General features: G+C 42.2%; 1 protein-coding gene and 1 long non-coding RNA gene across 2 annotated transcripts in view; both read left to right on the top strand.

Moving 5' to 3' along the window:
- The window catches only part of LOC149236705 (uncharacterized), a 119008-nt gene that overhangs the window by 36509 nt on the left and 66727 nt on the right, over positions 1-15772 (top strand). The gene's annotated exons all lie outside the window — the stretch shown is intronic.
- LOC149236706 (uncharacterized) lies at positions 11626-15193 on the top strand. The gene is made up of 2 exons (XM_089461605.1): positions 11626-14129; positions 14240-15193. The coding sequence occupies exons 1-2, from the start codon at positions 12206-12208 to the stop codon at positions 14833-14835; spliced, it is 2520 nt and encodes an 839-aa protein (XP_089317731.1). The 5' UTR covers positions 11626-12205; the 3' UTR covers positions 14836-15193.

The following is a 15772-nucleotide window of genomic DNA, read 5'->3' as shown; positions in this document are numbered from 1 at the left end:
ATTTCTATTTTCTGCCTGCAAATTCGCAGCCCTCACTGCTATCGTAGCTTTCCTTTTTCTGCTACCGGCAAACCATCCTCACTGCCCTCCGCGGCTCCCTTCCTCGTTCGCCCTCTTCTCCATCTGCGTGTGGCCACCCGTCGCTGCTATCCTCTCGCTGTATATCCGACAACTCTTCCCATTTTGCTTTCCGCCATCGAATCCTTTTCTCACTTGCACACAACAAAGCACTCGATTTTTATTTTTTTTTATTTTATTTGTATTGTATAATACTTGGGGTTAGTTTCATTTCACCTGATTTCATTTGACCTTTTTATTATTCATTCGACTTTTATGTGTTTGTATATAGTTAGGGTTAGCTTAGATTTTAACACGTTCGACCTTTTTTGGGGGTTTTATTTGTTTATATTTTTTTGTTCCATTAGGGTTTAGGTTAGTTTGTATATGTAATCCGATATCATTTCTTTGGAAGCTTTAGTTAGATTCATTTTTCTTTTATTTTGATTTTGTTTTGACTCTAATTTTTAATATTTTGATTTGATTTGATTTCATTGTTTTTATTTTTTATTTATGATTTTGATTTTGATTTTTTTTTATTTATATCCAAAAAATATAAAAAAAAATTCTAAAACTAGAAAACCATAAATTCTAAAATTTTAAAATTTCAAAAAATCTAAAAATTTTAAAAATCTAAAACATTTAAAAAAATCTAAAAAAAAATTAAATTCTGGTGACTGAGGAATTAAATTAAAAAAGGGATTTGCGCTTTCACATTTAATATAATAATGTGGCCTCTGGCCCATTAAATTTTTTAATTTATTAACCCTTTGATTTTCTTTTGTCACATTAAAAGATTTCGATTTCTTCATTCAAGTTATTGCCTAAGGAATAATTAAAATTCTAATTTAAAGTTCCTTGGTGTTTTTTTCCGAGGAAAAAAGCGAACTTTTTTATAGGTAATAAAACAGTTACAAGCATATGAGTTAACATTCCTGAAACCAACAGTGATATTTGGACCTGCATCAGTCCCAAAGAGAAAGCAACAAGCTCCTCTTTGTATCACCAGCCGACCAAAAAACAACAAAAAGCATAAAGACTTTTTCCACCTAACAAAACAGCACGGGATCATTACCTATCCCAAGCAGCATAGTCGAAATAGTGTAGCTGTCCGTATCCAAAGAAACGTGGGTCTCCTTACAATTGGAAAACAACCCACGGGATACCACCAAGAGTTACATGTGATTTGTCCAACATAAAAAGCATAGCAGAAACTGAAAAGCCAAAAATTACATCAACTCTGTTTTTTCAGATAGTGATAGACAGTCAACAGAAAAAACTAAGAAAACAGCTGATATTTTAACTTTTTATGAGTAAGGTGGGAGATCCGACACACGGATCTGATCCTGGTTCTGTTCTATTGTTCTCCACGAGCCCACAGCTTGCTGCAAACCTTTTTTAGAAAGCCTATCTGCTTCATCATTCCGGTCCCTGTAAATATGATCAATAGTGAAAACATTAAAATAATGCTTTAAATGTTGAATTTCTTCAAAAAGCGGCCTCAGCTGATAATTTTGGCATCTATGTTTTCCAATGACCCAGTTGATTACATTCAATGAGTCCCCAAAGATCTGAACTGAGAAAATATTTCTGTGTATGAGCCAACATAAAAGGAGTTTTAAGGCAGACAGTTCGGCGAAATTGTTTGTTCCGGATCCTAGGCCCACAGAGGCTTTTATAGAGTGACTCCTGCTTAAATGTATGATGATTCCGGCTCCAGTTATGTTATTCTGAGCTGCCCCATCGAAATAGGCCCAAGGGATCCCGTCTCTGATCCGTTCTTCCCTGCTATGATGAGATGACCGAGGTTCTTCAGGCTCCGGAATACTAGACAATATGGCTGCACTTTGGATAGCGATCACTTCTGCTGGTGTGGATTTTTCTTTAAAAATGCTTTTATTTCTTGCTATCCATAAACCCCAGCATATAATGGGAGGAAGATTCCTCAGATTCCTCTCAGAGTAGTGATTCCACCAGAATTCCCACGCTATTTGAATGTTTTCCCCCTCCCATCTAGTCCTTTTACCTATTAATTTTTGTGCCTCTTCCCATACTTTCCTTGCAAAAGGACAGGCTACGAACAGGTGGGAGATGGATTCTGAGTCAGAAAGACACAAAGGGCATCTTCCAGGTCCCTGTTTGTATCTAGATTGCAAGATATCCCATGTAGGAATTTTCTTTTTTAACACACACCAAAAGAAAATTCTGGCTTTTTTTGGGCATTTTAGCTTGAGCAGAGGTTTTACCCACCATTCTGGGGCATCCCACCCCTTTTTCTGCATTAAGAAGTTGTACCCTGCCTTTGGGGAGTAAGATCCCGATTCAGCATGTGCCCATACCAAAAAGTCTGGCCTGTCCCTTATTCTAACGTTGGATCTTTTGAGCTCTTGAAGGAACAACTGCCACTCGTTTCTCCACATGGGCTCGATACCTAGATCTTCCCCTGATTTCCAAGCTTGTCCCCAAATGGAGGACTGGCCTGGGATTGCAATCTGATTTAGACATACTATCCCTTTTGAATCCAAATGAGCCATCAGGTCTGGCGACAAAGCATAAGATTCATTGCATCCCACCCAAGGGTCCCTGCCGATCCTCAGGTTTTCACCATTTCCTACCTGCCATGCCAAACCTTGTTCTATGACTTTAAAAGCCTCTGTCGTGGCTTTCCATATCACAGAACAGTTCCTGCCTTTTTTGTTTGGTTCTCTAATCCAATCTTCCAACGGGATGGGGTCAATATATTTGCGCTTTACCACTCTGGTCCAAAGGTTCTCAGAATTGATTATTCGCCATCCGGATTTTGCTGCCAGAGAAGTGCTGAAGTCTGAAAGGTTTTTAATACCCCATCCACCCCAGTCTTTTGGCCTTGCAATTTTGTCCCATGCCACCCATGGAAGCACTGAGTCCTCCTTGGATCCTGACCACAGGAATCTACTGCAAATTTGTTTAATCTTATGGAGAATTCCTTTTGGGATCCAGGTTAGGGCTGCCCAATAAACAGGCATGGCCTGTAAAACTGAGTTCACCAGAGTCAACCTGCCAGCCCGAGATAACCACTTAAAACTCCAATGTGAAATTTTTTGCTCAATTTTGGCAATCAGCCAGGTCCAATCCTGCTTTTTGTATGAGGATGGCTTCAGCCAAAAACCAAGATATTTGAAAGGACTTTCCATATTGCAGATCTCAAAAGGGAGATAAGATGAAATCAGGAGCTCCTCCTGTCTGTTGAAACCTTCCAAAATAAGCTGGGACTTTCGAGAGTTTATTTGTAGCCCTGTAGCTTTCAAGAACAGATCAAGAATACTTTTAAGTTCTATGATTTCATTTTGACTCCCATTTGTAAATAATAAAATGTCATCTACAAACAGGAGATGAGTAATGAACAAATTTACAGCAACTTCCAAACCTTTTATCAAACCTGTTCTTTTGGCATTTGATATCAGTCTACTGAGACCTTCTGCTGCTAGGAGGAAGAGCAGGGGAGAAAGGGGACATCCTTGCCTCAGCCCCCTTTGTCCTTTGAAAAATTGAGAAGCAGCCCCATTTATTAAAACTGCAAAACTTACACTGGAGATGCACCCCATAATCCAGCTTATAAACTCCACTTTGAAGCCCAGATGGGTCAGCAACATCTTGAGATAAAGCCAGCTGATTCTATCGTAAGCTTTGGACAAATCAATTTTCAAAACCGCCCCTTTCTTGTTTGATTGTCTGATACTGTGAATGGTTTCCTGAGCCACCCCAATAGCTTCATGAATTTGACGACCATCTAAAAACCCAAATTGTTCAGATGAGATGCAATTTGACAAAATCGGTTTTAGGCGGATCGCAATAATTTTTGCAATAATTTTATAGATGCAGTTGCATAGTGATATTGGCCTGAAGTCCTCAAAAGATTCCGGATTCTCTTTTTTGGGGATAAGAGCAATGAAAGTTGCGTTAAAAGGGGAATAAATCTCTCCCTTCCTCCTAGATTCTTCCACCACTTCAGTTAGCTCATCTCCTATTTGATCAAAGAAGTGGAGAAATAGCTCAATTGTCCACCCATCCGGCCCCGGACTTTTATCTTTTGCCATTGATTTCACTGTACTTTCTACTTCCTCCTTTGTCACCTCTCTAAACAGATTGTCAGCTTCCTCTCTTTCCACGAAACGGGGAAAAACATGAGCTGTTCTTATTACTTCAGCTAAGGAAGCCCCACCAGGGTCGGAAAACAGGGATTGAAAGTGAGCCTTTCCCATATTTGAAAGGGCCTCAAAAGACGAGGCTTCTCTGCCTTCAGGATCCTTCAGCTTCCAAATTGTATTAGCATTTTTCCGGCCTTTTGCATAGTTGTGGAAGAATTTTGTGTTTTCATCCCCCGCCCTCAGCCAGATTGCCCTGCTCTTTAGCCTCCATTCCTCCTCTTTGTCCAGTAAGATCTTTGCTCTAGATTTTTCAAGGGCCACAATTCTTTCCTTGGACTCCTGAGTGGCATAGGCATCCGCCTCAGGTTCTTCTAGAGAGCGGAGTTCTGCATCTATTTTGGCCAAATCCTCATTTTGCTTTTTCCTTCTGGCTGAGGCCCAATCTAGAGTTGCTTTCTTTAGCCTTTTTAAATTTTCTCCGCTCCCCTTTGTTCTCCGAAGAGCTTCTGCCCGAATGTCTCCAAGTATTCCTGAACAGCTGGTTAAAAGAGTCCTCTTGCAGCCACGAGGCATTGAATTTGAAAGGTGCAGCAGGTTTTGGGGGGGGTTTGGAGAGTTCTAACAGAATGGGGAAGTGATCAGAATTCCCCCCGTCTCCCACCCATTGCCTGAACATTGGTATATTGGATGCCATCAAATCACTGATTAGAAAACGATCCAGCCTCTTCGCTATTCTATCCTCCCCTGTTCTCCTATTCCTCCAAGTGGGTTTTGCTTTTATAATATTAACATCAATCAAGTTATGAGATAGGAGAGTATTTGCAAAAAAATCTGAAAGGGGGTCTTCTCTGGCTGAGGGGCCCCATGCTTCTGCATTTCCTATAGAAAAGTTTAGATCTCCTCCTATTATCAAGTTCCTATCTCTCAGCAAATCTTTAGACAGGAGACCGTTCCAGAAAGGCACCCTTGCCTGGCAAGGTCCATAGACATTGACAATCAAAAGGGGGAAATCGAAATCAGGGTATAAAATCTCCAAACCCAGAACATGAGGCATACCCCAATGATTCAAGATCTTCAGTCTGCCCTCCCTGAAACCCATAGCAAGCCCTCCCGAGTGACCCGCAGCATCAAGAGCTATGAAAGCCCACCCTGGAAGGGACATTTTGAGGGTTGATTCTATGTCAGCACTTCTGCCTAAAGTCTCTTGAAGAAAAACAATGTCTGGATTATAGCGCGAAATGAGCTCCTTCAAAGCCAGTTTTTTGGGTTTACTGGCTAAACCCCTACAATTCCATGACAAGCAAATCATTTAATCACTGCATCAGGGGGAATTGCTGCTCTAAGCGCCCCAGGAATTGACATTTGCTTGCCATCGGCCACATCAAAAATTGCCTTAACTTGAGCTTTTGACAGGTTTGATTTCCTACCTCTACCCTTTTTGTTTAAACTTCTCGACGACGAAGGGCCCAGTCCACCCACCGGTTCCACAGATTCGGACTTGGATTCTGGCTTTTTACTAAGGGATCTTAGATTATAATGGCGAGCCGGGGGGGATAACTCAGAGTCCGGATTTACTAGGGAAACAACTTCACAGTTCAGATCAATGGAGGGGATGGCAGCGGTGATGTTTTCAATATTTACAAAGTCATCATTGCTTTTATTTAACATAGGAGCTTCAAAAGACGAGAAGACAGTATTAGAAACAGAATTTAAAGCAGGATTTAAAGGATCTGTCTGCATACCGGTAGGATCGCTTTCAGGGATATCAGCATTCCCAACAGGGATTTCATCATTGCCGCTCGGAATTTCTTTTGCTTGTTCCGGATCCCCTCCGTCCTGGGCTAAGCCTTCGTCTTCCGGAAGATGTACCCCCTCCGTAGGCTTTGCATCTGAGTTTAAATGCTCCGCCGATTTCTTTGCTTCCTTCGAACTATCCTCCCACTGCTCATCTGATTTCAGTGTCCTTCTTCTGCGCTTCCCCAGAGGGCATTCCCTAGCCAAATGCCCGTACTCATGGCATCTGTGGCACCGGAAAGGTAAGAGTTCATAATCTAGGATCTGTTCAAAGACATAATCCCTGTACTGCAGGTTGATTGATTCCGCTAGCCCTTCATTTGGGTTTAGCCGCACTAAGATCCTGGCCACTGCTCTTTCGTGGGTGTGGAGGAAGGACTTGTCCGCTTCCAAGAATGTACCCAGAAGGTTTCCAATGGAGATAAATACGGAATCGACCCACAGGAAGGGAGGCAGACCAGGGGCCCTGACCCAGACTGGGAATTCCTCCACTTTCTCCTTGGACGCGTCAAATAATGGAGACCACCTTTTGAAAAAGACTGGGCGGTTCCCAAAAGCCCAATTCCTCCCTTCAACCCATTCCATAGCTTCCTTACTGTCAAATCTGATCATAAACCACCCTTTCACCATGGTTGCAGTTTTAAAGGACTTTGCCGGAGTTTCTTTCCATTGCCGTTCCGCCCACTGCTGTAAAAACTTGCCTGAGACAAACCTCCCTCTTACTCTGCCTACCAGCGTGCTCTCCGCCACTTCCAAAGCATCTTCCACCTGCACATCCATTCCTAATACCAGATTCCCTGCAATCTTTTTCTTTTTCAAGGGCTTCGCCTTTTTACGCTTATCCCCCGCTCTTTCACGCTCCGGTTCCACATCTCTATCTAAGGAATCCTGGCCAATTTTGTCTGGTACCCTATTTGCATCATTTTCATTCACCGCAGATGGAGTAAACTCCTTTCCTGAAGAGGTAGAAAGCAGAACTCCTGAAGTGTTTCCATTTTTGCCAGCAAACAACCTTCCTTCCTCTTCCGCCCTTCCAGGAAAGAGGGTCGGATCGTTTATCCCCTGATTGCCAACCTTTCCGTGTCCAGAGGAATCCTTCCCCACGCCCAAAACGGCTTGAGGCGAGCCTTTTGAAAAAAGGGTTCTGTTTACTGCCGGATGACTGCTTTTTTCCCGGCCTTCCTTCTCTGAAGCTTGAAAACCCCCTACTGATCTCCACACTCCTTGATTTGAGTTGAAATGTATAATGTCCTCGAGGCCACCGGACGGACTGAATACCTTCGAAGGGGATAAAGCCTTACAGTCGTGGGGGCCGAAGATTTTCGCTCTCGGCTCGCCTTCCTCCGCTTTGCCTCCTGGCTCTCCAAAGACTCTGCCGCCTTTGCTGAAACCACCAGACAGTTCTAGACTTTCTTCCAGTAAGCCCTTAGGTGCTTTTTTACTCCATAAGCCTCCCGCTGAGAAAGTGGCGGATGCAATGCTGTCCACTTGCCCAAAAAACTTATCGATATTTTTCTCTGTGACCTCCTTTCCCCAGATCGAAAGAATGTCTTCCGGGGCTGGGTCTAAATCCACCGCCTCGGTTGGATTCACCATGGTAATTACTGTAGTAAACTGACACCTTGAAAAACCCCGTTTCCTGAAAGAACGCTCCCGAAACCGCCTGGGGTCGATGGTCGTTATGGGTCACGGTTACTGCTGATCCAAAACCGCCTGAGAGGGAGTTTTGCTGAGAAAAACCGCAATGAGGGACTACCAACGACAACCGACAGCTATCAGAAAACCAAACCCTAACCGAGGAACAAAAACAAAAGGTTGACCGCCCAGCTGTCTCTTGCTAAGTTACCTCGAGAGCTTCTAGCCTCGGAGGGTCTGCCATCATGCCCTGCCCGTACCTGCGTGTCCTGTGAAGAGCTGTCTGCGTCATCCAGGCCAGCAGCCTAGGGTTTCAGGGTCGAACCCTACGCCCTACCATCCCCTCACTCATTCATAATCCTACACCGTCAATCACCAAAGTTCCTTGGTGTTATTTGGTGATTAAATGCAATTTACATGATTTCTCCATGGTCAAGGTGCGATAAATGTTTTAAATCATACTGGAGAAAGTTAATTAATTCTAGATCTGGGTCATTAATGAAAATTATTTTAAATCTAGAATCTCTTGCATATTGTAGTTTTGGGCGTTTACATTGATCATTCATGATTGTCATTATTCGTCACATATTGGAAAATTGTTCGTGATAACTTGTTTTTACTTATTCTATGGTTAATTGAATAGAAAGGCATTGGTCTATAATCATTTCTATCTTGTGGTTGTGTCTTGGTTACATTAACGTTTAAACTATTCATCTGAGTTAATCAAGACTCATTTACATTCGTCAAGTTGTCCATATTTAAGTCCCCTAGACCCTATGTTCCATAGGCTTTTCTCATTCATTCACCTTAGGGACTACCCCCCTTGACTTGTCTAGGAGAGAGTCTAAACGGAGTGAGTAAGGATTAGAATGACAATCCTTACTTTGAGCGTTGTTGCGATGCCTAGACACTTTGTGCGACAACACATCCTTCCAGACCTATTCTTTCACGACTTCTTCAAAGGTGTGAGGCTCAGCTTGAATCACATTGCTCATTTCTACAACATATCCCTGGTACTTGCATGGCTTCTTGCTTTCTCTAAAAGTATTTCTTGCGTGAATGAGTCTCTCGACATCCTGTAATGTGTCACGAAGCCAAATTGGCCTCTTCTTGGCAGGGGTATCACATGGAGGAGAATCCAAGGGGTCCATATGTTCCATGGAATCATCAACAATGTCTCTTTCGAATTTAGGCACATAAGGACTTGCTAAAATATCCATATCATTATTCCTCTTCTTGGGCAGAGGAGGAAAAGGAAGGTCATTCGCTTTCCCAAGGGAAGCATCTTCATCAAATGTTACATCCCTGCTAAATTAAACCTTCCTTTGACCAGGAATATATATTCTAAATGCTTTAGAATCTTCACAATATCCAACAAACATACCTTTTCTTCCTGTGGCTTCCAACTTGTTTCTTTTGTCCTTTGGCACATGGAAATATACGGGGCAACCAAATATATGGAGATGACCAACATCGGGCTTGACACTTGTGAATACTTCTTCGAGAGTTTTGTTGTCCAATGCTTGATGAGGCACCCTGTTTTGAACATATACAACTGCATTAGTAGCTTCTCCCTAAAGAAACTTCGACAACTTTTGATCATGGAGCATGGCATGGGCAACTTCTACAATAGACCTGTTCTTTCTTTCAACCACTCCATTTTGTTCGAGATTATAAGGCACAATCGTCTCTTTCTTGATGCCTTCCTTCTTGCAAAAATCTATGAATTCATTTGAGATGTACTCTCCACCATTGTCAGACCTGAAGATCTTAATTTTCTTCCCTGTTTGATTTTCGACCAAAGCCTTGAAATTCTTGAACAAATTGAAGGCCTCATCCTTATGCTTCAAGTAATATATCCATGTCTTCCTTGAGAAATCATCAATGAAGGTAATGTAGTAGAGATGGCCACTAAGAGAATGTACAGTGTTCAGACCACATATGTTGGAATGAATGAGTTGGAGAATGTCATTTGTCTTGTTCTCGCTAGAGGGGAATGGTCCCCTTGTCTTCTTTCCACTGGCACATCCAAGACATAATCCATCGTGTTGGGCTTGAACATCGGGAATTCTAGAGACCAATTTCTTCAATTTCAGAAGGGCTTCATAGTGTAGATGGGCCAATATTTGGTGCCATAACTCGCTTTGATGATTAGTATCATGGACCAATGCTAGAAGAGGTCTTCCAGTGACTTTATAGAGTCCTTCAAATCTAGATCCCAATGTGAGTGCATCTCTCATAAGGGATCCCATCGGCTAAGTAAGTACTTTTCCCTTGAAGAAGGCAACCCTCATCCCTTTATCTTCCAAACTAGATATAGATAACAAACTATTCTTCAACCCTAACACATACATTACATCATGAAGCAAAATAGATTCCCCAGAGTCCAAATGAAATTTAACAGAGCCAAAAGCTTTAATGGGATGAGTGGAGTTGTCTCCAAGAATAATTTTGAAACTTGACTCCCTCTCCACTAAATTAGAGAGAACTTCCTTATACCTAGAGAAATGATGAGAGGCCCCACTATCAACCAACCAACTATCCCAAGTATTCGAAGGAGAGGAACTAGAAAGTGCAAAAATAAGAATGTGTTCAGATTGATTAGTAACATTACTTTCATGATCACTCAGAGCATCTCTTCTTCTTCTTTCATCTCTTCCATTACGATCATTCCTTTGATCATCTCTTCTTCTTTGATTATTAAACCTGTTATTGTTGCTTCTAGTGTTGTAGCGTGGACCATTGTTCTTCTCAGGGCAATCTCGAGCATAGTGACCTTTCTTGTGACAATTGTAACATTCAATGTGCAATGCTTCTCTTTCATTCCTTCTCTTCGAATTTTGAGGAGGAGGCTTCCTTGAATTTGATGGACCTCCTTTTCCTTTCTTTTCCTTGTTAAGAGTGATGAATGCAACGGGCTCTCTGATCAACTGCAGTTGTTTACCTTTATAGACAGATAACTTATCTAACTTGTAGAGTAACCCATTCTGGAGATGGTGGTCAATTGTGTTGTCACCATTGTGCACATGACTCTGGCGTTGCAACTTTTGAAACTCCTCCTTGAAGTCCTCATCCTCTATGTATGCCTCTTTATATGCATCATGGGTGAAAGATTCCATGTCCAAGTATGTCGGCCAACTTGTTTGTGCTAGCCTTATTATACTTTATCACTAAATGAACTTGTTGTAGAAGCCTCATTCACTTGTAATGCCTAATTTGTTGTAGCTTACTTTGAGCTTGTATGTCATGTCCCTTCCTAAATTAATTTGGAACAAGACTAATTGCGTTTTGGGGGCCAATTTTGGAGATAGTGGGGCCCATTCGATTTTTATTAGGAGATTAGACTTAGGGGAAGTTATTTTGTTGTGGTTAAATTACACATGGGGACCACCCACACTAGGGAAATACGCACTCCCTAGTTCAGTTTGCATGGAAGTGATTAAGTTTTGCATGGAGGTGGTTAAGTGAGGGCCCATGATGGAGGTAAAACTGGAGGGAAAAGTGCTCCACAAAAACTATATAAGGAAAACAACTCTCCTCATTTCATTAATCTTTTTGGTAATATCGATTTCTCTTTGGTTGCTCAAGCTGCTTAGCCGAGTCACTTGTTGTTCAGCATGAGTTCTTCAAGCGAAGAGCTCACCCTTTCTTCGAGGACTTCGAGTGCCACCCTAGGAAGGTTTTCTTTCATTTCTTCAAGAGGATTTCAATGTGATACTCAGCAATTGCATCCATCTCCAAGTGGTGGTTATTACTGGAGGATGCAGTGAAGAGGAGGCCGAGTTTGTTTGTGGCCTCTTGTAGAGAAGTTTGGGTGAAGGATTTTCGGAGAGGTGGCATAGGAGGATTGTTGGCATTTGGGAGAAGTTTTGGAGTTGGAGGAGTGTGCTACTTCGTAGGGTGATTTTCGCCCTTCCTGGGCCAGCGCAAAGCATAGTTTTAAAAACCGTTCCGGTCGGACCGGTTACCGGCCTAACCGGCCGGTTGGGAGGCTCACCGGTCAGAACCGGTGAAAAAACCCGGTTACAAACCTCATTTGCCCGAAAAAGTGACCTAACCGGTAAAAACCGGCCGGTTTAGGCCGGAACCGGCCGGTTTATTGCTAACCGGCCGGTTCCGTCCTAAACCGGCCGGTTTATGGACAGGCCGCCGGTAATGCTAAAAGTTCACGGTTTTTTGGGAAGTGAGGGCGGTTTAGGGGTTTTGGGGGTGAGGGAAAGGGATTTTCCCTCCAAAAACACCCTCACACTTGCTATAAGACACCCCTCTCACTCTCATTTGTCTCACACAACTGATTTGGAGTGTTTGTGAGTGTTTGTGAGTTTGTTTGTGAGCTTGGAGAGTGTGGAGTTTTTGCTGAAGTAGTCATCTTGGAGTTGGAGTTGGAGCTATTTTGGAGATAGTGTGTAGCTATCAGTGGAGTTGCCATCATCAAGAGGAGGCTAAGGGAGCTACTTTGCATTTCCAGGTAAGGATTTGCACTTGATAATTCCTCATTTGGGTCTGCTGTCCATGAATTATTTTTTTTGTGCTATAAACTTCTCACTTCAATGATCTATCATCTATGCTAAGCCTATGAACTCTCTAGCTCTATGCTATCAAATTTTGTAGCTTGCATGTGCATTTTTTTTCCTACATTTATCATTGGTTTTCCATGTTCCTTAGCTGCAATTTTTTTTTTAAATGGCAGATTTATTTGCAAATTGTTATTATTTCAAGCAAACATGGCTCCAAAAGGAAAGGACAGTGCATGGGCTCATTGTGATGTAGTTGAGGGAAAAATGATATGCAAATTATGCCATAAATCTATTGGAGGTGGGGGTATTCTTAGGTTGAAACAACACTTGGCTGGGGTAAGAGGCCAAGTAAAGCCATGTGATGCACCAAATGCACTGTTAGGTCCTATTAGGGCAGAATACATTGCCAAGCTTGAAAAATTTTATGAGGATAAGGCTAGGGAGAAGGCCATCCAAGATGAAATTGCAAGGAAGAGGGAATTATTAGAAGCCATGAAAGAGAGTGGGTATGATGATTATGAGATTCAAGACTCCACTTCTATCCCTTCCACCAATGACCCCTTTCACTATGTTCATCCTTCTGTTGGAGTTGGCCAACCATCAAGAGGACCAAAGAGACCAAACATCCAAAGTTATTTCTCATCTTCTGCCACCATTGCTTCTTCTAAATCTAATCCCACTTCCTCCCAGCCAAGTTCTCAACCCACTTTGGATCAGCATTGGAAAAAACAATGCAAAGAAACTTCTCACCAATACATTGCTAGATGGTGGTATGATTCAGATATCCCATTTAATGCTGCTCGCTCACCTTATTACCAAGCTATGTGGGACTCTGTTATAGCTGCAGGAAAGGGCTTCAAAGGCCCTAGTATGCATGACTTGAGGGGAGCTCTTTTGCAAAAAGAGATATCTTCCATTGATGAGTATTTGACTGAGTTTAGAGAGTCATGGGTCAAAACAGGTTGTTCCATTATGTCAGATGGATGGACCGATGGAAAGAACCGCACTATCATTAATTTCCTTGTTTCTTGCCCTCAAGGAACCATGTTTTTGAAATCAGTTGATGCATCTGATAGGGTAAAGGATGCAAGCCTTCTATTTGAGCTTTTGGATAACATTATTCAGGAAGTTGGGGAGCAACATGTTGTGCAGGTCATCACTGATAATGCCTCAAACTATGTTCTTGCTGGAAAGATGCTTGAGGCCAAATATAATACCATATTTTGGACTCCATGTGCTGCACATTGCATAGACCTCATGCTTGAGGATATAGGCAAGGTGGAGTGGGTAAAAAACACTGTAGAGCATGCCAAGTGCATTACAAAATACATTTACAACCACTCATGGGTATTGAGCCTAATGAGGAAACACACTGGAGGCAAAGAGCTTGTTAGGCCTGCAATTACGAGATTTGCAACTCACTTCCTCACGTTGCAATGTCTCAATGGTCAACATAGAAACTTGCAGAAAATGTTTTCCTCTGATGAATGGTCTGAATCTCGGTGGGCTCGTAGACCAGATGGAAAAGACACCAAAAAGAAAGTGTTAGACACTTATTTTTGGAAAAGGTCTGTAGAGCTTGTGAAAATTACCGAGCCCCTTGTTAAGGTGCTAAGGTTGGTGGATGGGGAAAGATTGGCCATGGGCTACATTTATGAAGCTATGGATCAGGCAAAGGAGCAGATACGGGCAGCTTACAATGACAGGTTAGCTAAATATGGCCGTATATGGGAGATCATTGATAACAGATGGAACAATCAACTCCATCGTCCTATACATGCAGCCGGGTATTTTTTGAACCCAAGGTATCACTATAAAAATCGGCTAGGAGATCAGCATGATGGGGAGGTCAGAGCTGGATTGATTGATTGCTTGGAGCGCATGGTCCCTAACCATGTAGACCAGTTGGATATACATAGACAGCTTACTATTTTCAATCAAGCAAGTGGTACTTTTGGCAAAAACTTGGCAAAGATGGCAAGAGATGTGGACCAACCAGGTAAGCAATTCCAATTTCCATTTTGTATTTCATTTCAAGTTAAAATTGTTTACGTTCTTTACAATTCAAATTATAAACTAAGTTACTAATTATTGTCTTTTTCTTTGCAGCACATTGGTGGGAGTCATTTGGTGGCCAGTGTCCTCAATTGCAAAGGTTTGCAATTAGAGTCCTCAGTCAAACTTGCAGTGCTTCAGGTTGTGAGCGCAATTGGTCTGTTTTTGAGCGCATACACACGAAGAAGAGAAACCGTTTGGAACAAAAACGGTTAAATGATCTTGTTTTTGTGCAATACAACCTTCGACTGAGGAGGAACCAAATGATGAGCAAATCACCTGATCTAGATCCCATTGTGTTGGACGATATTGATCCAACATCAGAATGGGTGGAGGAGACTGAAGATCCTGTGTTTGAGGCTGATTTTGATATCGACATGGCTTTAGCGGAGGATGAGGCAGATTATGTGGCGGCATCAGAACCAGGATCAGTAGCGGCATCAAGGAAAGGCAAGGAACCAATGGAAGGCACTAGTCGTGCAGGTCGACAAACTCGTGCTTCCACTAGGTCCACTTCTATTGTCATTGGTGGCATTGATACTGATGTTGCAGATGAGGCAGAGGCATCCTCAGACTCTGAACCAGATGATGTCTATGTAGCTCCTGATGATGATCCTGTGTCTAGTAGCGGTGATGGACTTGATGATTGATCATGTGTACACTGTAGACTTGTAGTAGGCCAATGGCCTCATAGCTTGCAGCATTGTTTTTGGACTTTATAGGCCATTTAGAGCCTCATTTCTTATGTATTTTGCTATTTTGTCGATGATATGTATTGCACTCGGTGCCATTTTGATATATTCACCTTTGCATGGTATATAAATGAGCAAACTTTGCATATTTTGTCTCTATTGGCTTGGAATCATGGTTTTACATCTTAAAAATAGTTTTGTTTCATTAAAAATTAATTATTTAATGTATTTTTTAAAAACCGGTTCGTTTAGACCAAACCAGTCCCGGTTAGACCGGTTCCGGTCGGTAAACCGGTTAGCTAGGTGGACCGGTTCGGTCACCGGTTCCGGTTTTAAAAACAATGGCGCAAAGGCAACACTGGGTGTTCACGTGTAGGGTAGAGTATTAGTCTTTGAGGCTGAACTTTACCGTGGAGGTTAAGGGAAATATTTGGAGAAGTGATTGCTACATTTTCATGAGATTGGAGGAGGACTTCATTAGGGTTTATTGCAGGCCATTTTCTGGAGCAGCTTGGAGGGCGTAGGGCATATTGGAGTTCGCATATTGGAGTTCGATTTTGAAAGTTCAAAATCCAGCCAAACCATTTCTGGATTTTACTGGGTTTTCGACAACGATCCCAGATATAAAGTTTCATAATTTTCTAAGCACCGTAGGTGGGGTTTTCAGCCATATCTTTGCAGCAGACAATGTAGGATCATTGGGGACTGTGTAGGGCATAGTGGAGGCCGAATCTGGGAGGTTGGATTTAGCCCAAAACATTTCTAGGTTTTTCTGGGTTTTTGACAAGTATCCCATATATAATTTTTCAGCATTTTCTGAGCACCAGAGATTGACTTTCTTGCAGTTCTTTTCCAACCATCAGTGTAGTTTCTCGGGACAACGTAAAGCATTAGA

Source organism: Pinus tabuliformis, chromosome 8, assembly GCF_031772625.1.
Source record: "Pinus tabuliformis cultivar Carrire ecotype Pingquan chromosome 8, CPIR1, whole genome shotgun sequence".
Classification (NCBI taxonomy): domain Eukaryota; kingdom Viridiplantae; phylum Streptophyta; class Pinopsida; order Pinales; family Pinaceae; genus Pinus; species Pinus tabuliformis.
Note: the sequence above shows the minus strand (reverse complement) of the source record. Positions and strands in the feature narration are given on the sequence as shown.

Bases quoted from the DNA above. Each gene is read 5' to 3' on its own strand.
- LOC149236706 (XM_089461605.1), top strand. From the start codon at position 12,206: ATGCTATCAAATTTTGTAGCTTGCATGTGCATTTTTTTTCCTACATTT. The intron at 14,130-14,239 runs GTAAGCAATTCC...TTTTCTTTGCAG, and splicing joins AAGAGATGTGGACCAACCAG to CACATTGGTGGGAGTCATTT.